A 12,291-nucleotide genomic window follows, 5' to 3' on the forward strand; every position below is an offset into this window, starting at 1 on the left:
TAATAAGATCACCAAAAAGGTTTATTTAGTACAGCATTTTAGTGATATTCATTTTTTTTGCGGTCAGAAAGAAATGATGAAGGCGCTTTTAAAAACCATTCTCTTACTTTTACGTCTGATTTGAACATTAAAATTCCAAGAGATCCCAAAAAATGCGGTGCTGAAGTGTAATGCAATGTTTTGTGTGACGCATCGATGATTAAATGTGTTATATCCAAAAATATACTATATAAAATGTTTTTTTTATATTTTTATATAAATCTGATTTAAATTTAAATATACTGATGAAAATGTCGATCGTTATGTCAATTTTGATGTTCAATAATATGGTAAAATATTATCACTTTCAATGTAGTGTAAACAATATAGCTCAGAAAAAAAGTTTCAGGCATTCCTCTACAAGTTCAATTTAATTAAGATATAATGGAAAGGAAAGATTTGGTGCACATGAGATAAAATAGTACTATTTTAAATAGTTATAGATAGTTTGATTAAAAGAAAGCTATACTGATGAATATATCTGCTCTTATGTTAAATTTGATGCTCACTAAGGTGGTAAAACTCAAAAGAATGATTGGCCAGAAAAATTATTTAATTTAGTTAAAATATCAAGGAAGGTCATGTATGCTGAAGTTCCTTATCTTTAAGATCTTCAACCAGATTATAAATAGTATTATTTTAAATAGCTAAATGCTTAGAAAAAAATGTCATTCTTACCTCCAAGTAAGAATAAATTACCAATCTTTCGAATAGTTGTGGTGGAAATTGCTGAAAATCATCTATTATTCAAATTATAATGATATTATTAGAATTAGAAATAGATTAGAATCATAATGATATTATCATATCCTATACATATGATTCCTATCCTATATATATATATATATATATATATATATATATATATATATATATATATATATATATATATATATATATATATATATATATATATATATATAATATGTTTGATGACCCTGGCTATGAAAATATTATATTATTACAAAATTTCGAGCATTCAGCGCTTTACTGTAATTAAAGAAATTATGTGTATTGCTACTTTTCAAAATAATCTTAAGATGAGCCAAAATTAATTGACTTAAAAAAACGTATATGTTGAATAATATTAATATTTTTAACGTTATTAAACGTAGTCGAATATCTGCTATTTTACCACTATTGATTTTTATTAAATAACGCTTTATTGTTCAATAACACACAATATATAAGTATAATAACAAAATGTAGTTAAATTATTTGTCAACGATATGGCGAATGCGCTGCTCTCCAGACAATTTACGATGCGCAGCTTAAATTTGAATTAAATTCGAATGAAAAATCGCTTTTTATATAAAATTTAGTGTTAAAAGCGATAATTTAAATATGCTGTTATTCAAATGTGATGTTTCAAGATATATGGCAGCAAATGACACAGAAAAATCGATTATTTTAAATTTTTCTCAGATTAATCTTCATTTTAACGCACATTACTATGAAAAATGAGACGATACCAGGAAAAGGAAATAAAACAACGAATTTTATAGATAGGTATTCCATTTCTCAGCATTTTTTTTTTGGTATAAAAAAGCTATAAATGATCTAATACAAATTCTCGATATTAATAAAATACAAAATATACAATATGTGAACATTCTCGGAGTAAGTTTCTTTGATATTTTATACAGTATCACAGTGGAGCAGGTCCAGGGGACTCTCGCTTGAATATATCATCGTCATCATCATCATCATCATCATTAATTAAGGCTAACATCATCGCGATAACGTTCCTACTTCGTTTCTTCATTATTCTTAACTGCTAACTATTTACACGTAACTGAGGAAAAGGGTTAGAAAGCAAATTTAGTGATACTATCTAAAGAGTATTACAAAAAACATTAAACAAAACCATCTAGTAAGGTAAAAAGGAAAGATTCGGTGATTTTATGTACACTTATCGAGAGAACGTCTTCAGATTATCACTCAGGAAATAAATCGGAGATAGGGATGACCCAGAATCATTATTATTACAATTTGGTGGAGGGGCCCGGCTGATACCGGTACTCCGGCTTGTCGGGCAGCGGCCTCAGCGCCATGGTGTTCGAGCCGTTGCTCCGCACGCTGTTCCTCTTTCCCTCGTCCTTCTCCTTCAGCTCGGAGTACAAGTGAACGTCCCTGTCGATGGGTTCGCAGTAATCGCCGCTGAGTATCGGCTTGGTACTGCTGGTACTGGAGTCCAGGCCGGACTTTGAGCTGTCCGCGCCACCGAACTTCTCCTCCATCAGCCTCAGGATGCCTCGGGGCCCGCTATTGGCCCCCAGGGCAGCTGACGGGGCCCCCTGGACGGTCGAGGAGGGTTGTTCCTCGTAGGGGGGCGGGGGAATCTGGAGGTTCAAGTTGCCCAGTTCCTCGTAGAGGTGGGCTTCTTCTTCTCTGAAAATTACAACACGGACTTTGATGAGTCGGTTAAAAAAATTGAAATGGTGAATTTTGCGGGATTTCTCTATTTTCTTGTATTCATGATGGATTCTCAATGACTGTATAATGAATGAAGAACTTCCTGGTTTACTGAGAACGAAACCATCAAGGGATTTTTCTCAGCAGTTCTAAGTTCAGGGTAGAAGTGACTTTTTTACTACAACGCATTGAATAAAAAAAATGTATCCGTTAAAATTAATTGACAGTATTAATAAGTTTAAAATATGGATGAGAAAAAAAGTTGATCTCGGATATTTTCCTATAAATTCAATTGAATCTATATGCTCAGAAAATTTTTTTTGTCCATAACACTTCTAATATTAATTCGTTACCTACATAAATTCTGACGACCAATACTGGCTGATGTCTGTGAGCATTATGATTTAAAATAAAAAATAAATCATTTAAAATTAATTCGGAATTAAAATAGGCTTACAATACTCAGAAAAAAATCAGAAGTGAACTGAATTTACGATATAGAAAAGAAAGCTTGTGAAGCTTATGGTATATTATGCTTAAGGTACATTTTATTCTTGGTGACGAAAAAAATATATTTAGAATAAAACTTAACACAGTTATGTGCTCATAAAAAATTGGGTTTTAAATTGCTTGCAGATATCTGCTTGTAGCACTGATTTGATTGAAGTTTTATTGATAAAAATTCTAATACTAATACTAAATTATTTACTGAATGAAGTGATAAATTATAAATCTTTTGAATATGACAGAAAGATACTCATAAAAATGATTTACAACTTTGATTGAGCAACTTTGATATTTACAATTGAGCTTTTAGATATTTTAGGGTTACAAGTCATTCAAAGTAGTTGTGTTATATTAATGAACCAAATAACATTTAGGGCTGGTTTATGTTGAATATATGCTGTTGAAGATGTGGCATTGACAAAGAGGTTGATGAGCTCAGAACCATGAAGCTATGATTGATCGTGATTCTCAGCTTCACGCCTCAAATAGACAATCTCTAGACTTATAGTTGATAAAAATGGATGAATAGTAAATAAAATTGAATATGTAGCTGAATATCGTCATCACTACAAGCAAATGTCGAGAGTGCTGAACAGGAGGACCCCAGGGTCCCGTGATGAGAGCGGATCAATGGTGATAGGTAAGTTAATCGTGCCGGATGAGATGTTAAACAAAAAGATGAAGACCATAACCTTAAAAACGTTTTATTCATACTTAAACGATCCCAGGCGGTCTTACCTATTGTTGTTCTCGTAACTATCGTCGACCACAAACATTTCGTACAGTCTCTCGATCATCTCGCTGGCCTCCTGGTGGGTGGTGGGGTCGTCCAGCCTACTGGACAGCTCGTGCAAGAACTCCATCGTGAGCTCCTCCGGCATGACCAGCTTCTCGTTCTCGGTCTCATTGGTGACGATGGTGTTCTCTTCTTCGTCGTGGCTGTCGTTGCTGTTCCGCAGGTAACCTGAATCGGGACAAACTGCATGATCGTTCTCGCCGTATTCGGTCGATCGACGACGATTTGACGCACCTTTGCGCTTCAGCCACCGCCCGCCCCTGATCATTATTGCCACGAACGTGCCCACCAGCAGCAGCGCGATGAACCCGGCCAAGACGACAACGAATATCAGCCAGTCCTGCTTCTCGTTGGAGTCGTGGTCGGCAAAGATCTTGCCGGTGGTGTTGATGGTGCGCGTCTCGCCGTTGTACGGCTCGCACACTGTGTGATTGGTGCAGGCCTTTTCCGTGAAGTTCTGCATGTTGATTATCTCGACCGGGAGAGAGAAGCAACGGGACAGAGTCTGGTCGATGGTGCAGAAGCTGGTGTCCAGAACCAGCCCGCCGAGGTTAGTGGCGTTGGTCATGGCCTCGACCCAATCCTCCATTTCGCAGCTGAAACGTAAACGGAAAATTAAAAGAAATGGTGGAGGAGCCGCCGGATTATTTTATTTAACTGAAAACAGAAGCGATTTCGGCATTGTGGTGTGGTTTATTTTCCTAATCGTTGCATTGACAAATACGTTTAGTCATACTACACTATCGGTGTTCAGACATTTTCTTGCAAAAACAATATTTACAATATGTTGAATGCGCCTTCAACATAATCGTGTTTTATTCAGGAGCCCGAAGGTTTTCGAATAGTAGGTTATATAAAGAAGTGCGAATTAAATAATGATTTATGTCAAAATATAAATTAAGATTTGTATTGTTATTCAAATTAATTAAAATGTTGCCATTGCCAACATTATTAAGATCTTCAAATGTTAGTCGATGCACCATTCAGTGTATATGTAGTAATAAAATGTAATTAAATTAATTGTAAAAATATGGTGAATGCGCCACTACATAATACTAATACTATTAAAGCCAATAAATATTGTTATATTAGTCGAATAATTGATGATTCGTTGCTACTTTATATGGTTTTAGGAAATAACGATGCCCAATTCACCATGTGTAATAATAAAGCATAATTAAATTAATTTTAAAAATATGGTGAATGCGCAACTACAACCTATTAATATTATTAAAACCATTAAATGTTGTCTTATTAGTCGCATAATTGATGGTTCGTTGCTACTTTATACAGTTTAAGGAAATAACGATGCACCATTCAGTGTATGTGTAATAATAGTGTTAAGATAATTTTAAAACATGGCGAAAGCGCCGCGGTTCCAGCATTTTCCCGTTAACTGACCTGCAGGACTGGTTGAAGAAATTGTCGTCGAACACCAACACTTCGGGGTCGTTCAGCTTCGACACGAACCCGAGGCTGTTGTCGAGGGCGCGGTAGATCTCGTTGCCCTTGAAGCTGATGCCCTGCACGTCCTCGTTCCAGGGGGCGACGATGAAGTCGGCGTGCAGGTTCCGGATGACGTTCTGATCGATGGCGATGCGGTTCCACTTGCTGATGACGACGGCGGTCGAGTGGAACGTGCGTATCTGGTTGCCGACGATGTCCACGTGGGCCGCCGTGCTGACGATGGATCTGCTCTCGATATCTGTTATTCTGCGACGGGTTTAAGATGAGTTCGGGGCGTGACGGGGATGGGATCGTGATGGGGCTTACGTCGAATGGTTAACAGTGATCTTGGTCATTCCGGTGGTGATGGCCTCGGTTTGTAGCTTGGCGATCTGGCACTTGTTGATTCGGAAGTCCACGACGAGGGTGCGTTCGGTGATGGCTTTGGATTCGATGACGCCGACGGTGCAGTTGTTGATTTCGATCTGGAACAGATGAACGGGTGGTGATTCCTCCGCGCGTGGAGGAGAAAACACGACTTACCTCTGATATTTGGATGGACCTGAATGCATTCGATTTAATGGCGTCGATTCTGCTGTCGCGGAAAACCAACTGGGCCAGGGACGTGACGAAGACCGCCTCCTGGATATTGCCGATGCCAACGTTGATAAACAGCAGCTGCAAAATTGGGATGACTGGTAGTTTCGACGAGATGGTAAGGACCGGATGTTGATACGTACCACCGTCACAGGTCCGTGTCGGCTGCTGGTTGCTATATTTTTGATGTCGAAGGCCTGACTCTCTAGATAAACTTTCGACACGTCTAGCATGGTACAGTTGATCAGATTGCTGAACGCCAACTTTTCGATATGGACCGTATCTGTTGCTATTATTTCCGTTGATAAACTACCCTGGAAATACAACAGCCGTGTGTGAAGACCTGAGCCTTGATACATTGTAAGAATTTATAGGTGAAAACCACCGGGTTGGATATTAAAACATGCATATTTGGTTTGAGAAGAAATTCTCAATACAATATTGATAAACTCTGAAAATTTCACGTCATTTTGGCATTTAGAATGTTCACTAAAGCTAGCCGGACATAACAATGAATAACAGATATAGTTGAACATAAAAAGACTTTTCTTTTTTTTCGTACTTTTATTTATTTTTAACGTAATTCTAACCAATAATCCAAGAATACCGAATATTCCGTTTGTTTTTGAGTATTTTCATTACTTCGTCGATTATAGATATCTCGATAATTAATTAACGTGTCACCAAAGTGAAATAATATATAATATGGCGATGCGCCGCTATATAATTTTAGTACAATTATATTTGTTCAACGTACTCATATTTGTTTTCTCGCTTATTTATTTACCTTAATGAAATACCCATTCCATAAAATCCACAATCCATTATAATAATATATATTTGAATCAATTTGAACGATATGGTGAAAGTGCCGTCGGATTATTTTATAACTCGACAATAAAATTAATATCGCGTCTGCAGCTTGGCGCATTATTTACTTAATCGAATTAAAATAATAATTTTAGCCTTATTATATTATTTATGTGTAAACGCTTTCACGTATATTCTATATTGAAATATATATGTTTACAATATGGTGAATGCGCCTCAAAATTACTAGTTATTCACTCGACAACAAAATTAAAATCACTTCTTTAGCGTGATGTATTATTCCTTTAATCGAACTGAAATGTATTTTTAGCGTTATTATCTTATTTATGTACGAATATGTTCGTGTAAGTTCTATGGTGAAAAATGTTTCGAATACGGTGAATGTGAATCCAAGATCTTGGTTAAACTTGTAATTTAAAAAATGTAAATCTAATAAATTAATTAAAAGAGAAACGAAAATAGTTATATAAGAAGTGTGGATTATTTCGTTTTTTTTTGTTTTCAAAAAATACTTGTGTTTACAGTGATTCTTTTAAAGGTAGATGGTTTCGAAAATATCTGCTCATTATCCGTTATTGGGAACTTCCATTACTACCATTTGATTGATGATTGATTACAAAATTTCACATGTCACAATAGTATACTAAAAACTTAACATGGTGAATGCGCCGTGATAATTTAAATATTGTTGTTAAAATGTATTAAGCGTGGTTATATTAGTCAAATAATTGATGAATTTTCATAGCCCATTTAATATAATGAAATAACGGTGTATATTCTATATAATACACGTATAATAAAATGGAGATTAAATAAAACAGAACAATATGGCGAATGCGCCCTGCTCTGGTAGTTTCATATTGGTTTGTTCTGCTTACGTACCTGCATGTCGTCGAAAGCTCTTTCACTAAAATGAACCACGTCGCAATTTAACACTTGCACCAGAAGACTGGGGCTCCTGATGGTGTAGGCGGCCCACTTCGTGAACACCACCTTTCGGATGTTCTCCAGCCGCATCAGGGCGATTGCCGACAGCTCATCGAAGGTCTTCGTGGAGAACGTGACCCTCTGACCGCCAGTGATGTAAAACTCGGTTATCTTCTTCGGGATATGGTTCGCGGAAAGGTCCAGCTCCTGAAACAGAAAATACTTTAGTTTAGTACTTTAGTTATCACGCTCCATAGTTTATCATCGTCGTCATGAGATTTTTCGATAAAACAGACATATAATCATAATCCCAGGTCTCAATGTACTTTAAATTCGGTTACAATCCTCTTATTTAAGAAACAACACAATACAAAATCATATAGACAGATTGAAGTCGAGTTTGAAATCAAAGGGTACCAGCACTGGTGAGTAGGGTTGATTGCAACACTTTGTCTTTCAATCTACAGATTTTGACGATTGTGTGAAAGAGGGTAATTTTTTAGCAGTTTCTACGTCAAACTCCTTTTACATTTGAAAACCGTTTTTGTTCTGCTTCTGATTGTCCACATCGACTCTCACTTTGAGCTGATTTGGAAGCTGAACATGCTACACTAAGAATAATTAAACTTCTTCAAGCATCTTACCATTGTTCCATTAGCTGTGTGTCATTGCAAAATGATCTGTCAAGTATCCACTTCATTTGAATGTAGCAGTGAATGCAATTATGCGAAAAAAAAAATAAAATAAACATGGGCGCTCGATATGATACATAAGTTAAAGTTACTAGAATTATTTATGTAAATTCAAGGGTTTATTATTTCTGAAATCATTGCCCTTGTCCCCAGCTAACCAGTACTTCTTTAACTAAAATTAATTTGCTGTCTCATCCCGAATACAATGCAACAGGTGGTACCATTGTGTCGTAAAAACACGAAGTCGAACGAGAGAGTCCCTGATTCGCGTGGGAAGGTCTTGAATGCAATGGAACAGGTATTTTTCGACCTATATATTATACGAAATGGCGCTTGCTGCGATATCTGGACGCCTCATGTCTCGGTCACGTCGCCTTTCACCTCTATTCTTTTGTTTCGTAATGACTGGATTGTTTTGTGTTTTTGTTTATGATCAGGTGACACATATTCGTGCTCAAATAGGCTAATATTGTTGTATTGAAGACGTGATGGTATTGGGTCAGTCAGTCAGTCGAATTCAGCATCTCATAGTACACTACACCTTGCTGATCTCACCATATACACAGCAAGATATTTTGCGCTTGGGAATGTTGTAGGAGATATACTATACATAAATAAGATACAATATTCCTCAAAATTTCATTCTTTTTTTTTCTTACAAGCCATGTCATTGATATATATTTACATTTATATTAGGAATTTTTTTCACCAATAGCTATCGATCAAGATACATTCAAACACCTAATAATGTTACATTAATATGACGTGTGAAAACAAAATTATGCCATATTTATACATTATAGGTTCTCACTAAGCAATAGGAACAGTTTTTTTCTTCATTAACTACTCTTACAGTATCACAGTAACAGCACATAATAACTGAAAAGGATCAAACCCTGAGAACAAACGTCAATATTGTCAATCGATTTATTTATTATTATATTTATCGTTTAAAAGGAGAACATAGTGAACAGAACATTTCATCATACCATTAAGTTCATCAAGTTTTCGATAAAGTTTAGCATAAGGGTTGAAAGAATGACATTGAAATGATTTTCGATAGCCAATATTCAAAAATTTAAGTGTTATATATAATTGATCGATACTTCAGAGTCAAACGAGAAGATTCTTAGTCTAACTTGACCAAAATACAAGCAGGAGTACCACAGTGCATTGGAAGCAGTCTGCTGTATACTCGACACTACATTCAATGAAAATGTTTTTACTACATTTGATAATAACATTGGATGTTAACACAGCTATTACAGAAATATAAAGCTGGACATAAAAATGGCACATCAATAATCAAATTCAAACAAATCAAATTAGTGTATAATGATTTCACCAACAAAAGAATCAAGCACAAAGCAGTATATTAGGAAAGTTTATAAATTGACAGGAAATCTGGTATGGAATTATAGCTTAATATTTTGCTATAAGCTTGATGTTAAACTTAGGTAGAAGCCACATGTTCAAAGTACTCAAGTACAAAAAAAATTACTGGTTATTGGGCAGATATTCAGCCGTGTCAATATAAAATAAGCTTTTACTTTACCGACAAGTCTTGAAATCAGTGTGTAGATGTTGTTCAGTTCTGGGATTGTACCAGTTAAAGCAATATAAATATTTTACAAAGGTTCCAGAACAAGGCACCGCGAGATATTGTTGATGCTCTATGATACATTCGTAACGACAATCTGCATATGGCCCTGAAGGTAGAAACTGTCGATAACATTATCAAGAACAATTCCCAAAGACATGAACTGAGGCTCCATCAGTACATCAATGTTGATGCTCTTCAGCTTCTGGATAATGATGGCTGAGTCACAAGAGTAAAAAGTTAGAGGTAAAACTCGGCATATTAAAAACAGTGACATAGATATTAAGCACAAAGTGTCTAGCGTAGAATATATTTTATAGTTTCAAAATGGAAACAAATTAGAAGAATAACAAATAGCTTATTAGTGTTAATTTACTAGATTCCTATAATAATAATAAATAACAATGACTTAAAAATGGTAGATAGCTACACATCAAATGAATTGTAAGTAGTACGAGTTTATCTATTTTTCAATCGACGAGTAGTAGGCCTAGACCGCTTCCGGGCGAGCCTGAAACGATACGGCAACAGCGCGCGATATGCTTAGACTTTTTTCATAGATATCGAGGTGAAGACGTCGTCTGGTGCATGCCAACTAAGCCTGGGGCTTCTCGACGTTGTGGTATTCGATTAAGTATGTGGGTAGTCACTACCACACCATCAAGATTTAATATTATTTTAATTAATGCTCAAGTACATCTCGATAACAACAGATATCGGGAACCGTGGTCCTATTTAAATGAAAATGAATAAAATCGGAACGTTTACTGTTTGTATCGATTTGAGCGACGCTTATTTCCGATGTCTGTTTGTTGTTACAAGGAAGACGGCCTCATATGGTCGGTCGAAACACATTTATTTTATCTTAAACGACGGTATGCGCGCCGCGTTTGGGTCCTCTCGAACGTATCTTGTTTATAATGGCTGGTTAAAGGGGTAGGAAACGCGTATCCGGTTTATTCGTCTTCCTATTGTCTTAATTAGCGCTTACTAGATCGAAAACATACTGTTTTGTCGTTGAAAGATGGTGTTTCATTAATAGTTATTCAGAGGGTTTTATTCTTCTATCACATTGATTATACCGTATCTGGGATTAATTTAAAAGTGTAAAAGTATAATTCATCATATTTCTGCTAGTATAATAACTAATTATCAATCCATACGGCACCAAAATTTAACAAATCGTCAATGTTATGTTAAAATCTAATACGAAAAGCTACAGATAATTACATTCTGAACCAAAAAGCTCTTAACAAGATTTTTTCGTTACAGAAAATCAACGTTTTGGGCTGATATCACTCAATAACAAGATTTCCATTAGTTAAAGGGATCCGAAATATATCCGAAAATGTTACTGTTCTACCTTTTCAGGTTCTCATACGCGTACATAATAACCCAATGAATCGACTCGAATCTTTACGAGCATCATAAGTCGACAAAAATCGGGCTTTTCGTCATGCCAGTCGAGAAAGTGACGGGTCACTGCGGCGACCTTCGCCCTGTGGGTTAATTACGATAATTGAGACGTGACGAATGCGACCGGCTTCCGTCGAAGCCCTTGTTCTACCGATCAGATGCGTACGGAATTGGATGGGGTCACCCCCGTGTCAATTCTGCTTGACTCACGCTTGAATTCTAAACATTGACTGATTAGAAACAGCGTAGAAGCCGTGTTTCTATTGAAAAAGCAGGTTTGCCACGTTCTACCCGTTGTCCGAACATTTTAGCAGTAATAAGAAATCTATTTTTCGCCAGAGTAATTGAAAACTTGATGGATGTAAGACCTTAGTATAAACAAAAAAGTTGAGAACTTCTGGCATTACCACTGGCATATCAAAACATTATTATTAATAAAGCGTCCACAAACTTTGAAAAAGGGTGTGTTGAACTGTCATTAAAACTCAACAAAAAATGTTGAGAACATCTGGCATTACTAATGACATTGATGTTTACTTATTATGTACTGTTTTAATATTTTGTTAGCGCTATTATGCGTCTAAATATAAAAGTCACCAGGTATATAATAATGATAAACTAAACGATTAATTGCCTAATTTAACCAAATTAATGATGTATCAATACATTTTAAAAGATTGTGTCCTGTATTCGCATTAAAAACTAATAAAAACATATTGAGAACGTCTGGCGTTACTAGTGACATTGACGTTTACTTATTATACACTGCTTTAATATTTTTTAGTACTATTGTATCTAAATATAAAAGCCACCAGTTACATATTAATCTAATCTCAAATTAAACTATTTAATTACCCAATTTACCTCAATTAATAAAACTTGGAAGAGGGTGTGCTGTATTGACATTAAAATCCAACAAAGAAAATGTTGAGAATGTCTGGCAACATCACTGACATTGACGTTGACGTTCGCCAACTAAATATCGTATTATTATTTGGACGGTGCTGGTACGCGTACGCCATTTA

At 35.8% G+C, this 12,291-nt stretch overlaps 2 protein-coding genes across 3 annotated transcripts in view; one reads left to right on the forward strand and one right to left on the reverse strand.

Moving 5' to 3' along the window:
* LOC143204312 (E3 ubiquitin-protein ligase MYCBP2) overlaps nt 1–12,291 on the forward strand; it is a 113,445-nt gene that overhangs the window by 39,151 nt on the left and 62,003 nt on the right. The gene's annotated exons all lie outside the window — the stretch shown is intronic.
* Nucleotides 1,537–12,291, reverse strand: part of LOC143204287 (uncharacterized) — a 47,683-nt gene continuing 36,928 nt past the window's right edge. The window contains exons 2-9 of one of the 2 annotated variants that reach the window (XM_076416851.1): nt 7,514–7,765; nt 5,944–6,114; nt 5,747–5,881; nt 5,531–5,688; nt 5,159–5,470; nt 3,992–4,353; nt 3,700–3,925; nt 1,537–2,430 (exon numbers count right to left, since the gene is read on the reverse strand). In XM_076416851.1, coding sequence (XP_076272966.1) covers nt 2,025–2,430; nt 3,700–3,925; nt 3,992–4,353; nt 5,159–5,470; nt 5,531–5,688; nt 5,747–5,881; nt 5,944–6,114; nt 7,514–7,765 — 2,022 coding nt within the window. In that variant the 3' untranslated portion in view covers nt 1,537–2,024. Of the gene's footprint in view, nt 2,431–3,699; nt 3,941–3,991; nt 4,354–5,158; nt 5,471–5,530; nt 5,689–5,746; nt 5,882–5,943; nt 6,115–7,513; nt 7,766–12,291 lie in introns of both variants that reach the window. The other variant, XM_076416850.1, reaches the window with a different exon arrangement.

This window comes from Rhynchophorus ferrugineus, unplaced genomic scaffold (genome assembly GCF_030347505.1).
Source record: "Rhynchophorus ferrugineus isolate W39M unplaced genomic scaffold, kcgeb_rfMv2 rfM10, whole genome shotgun sequence".
NCBI classification, from domain to species: Eukaryota; Metazoa; Arthropoda; class Insecta; order Coleoptera; family Curculionidae; genus Rhynchophorus; species Rhynchophorus ferrugineus.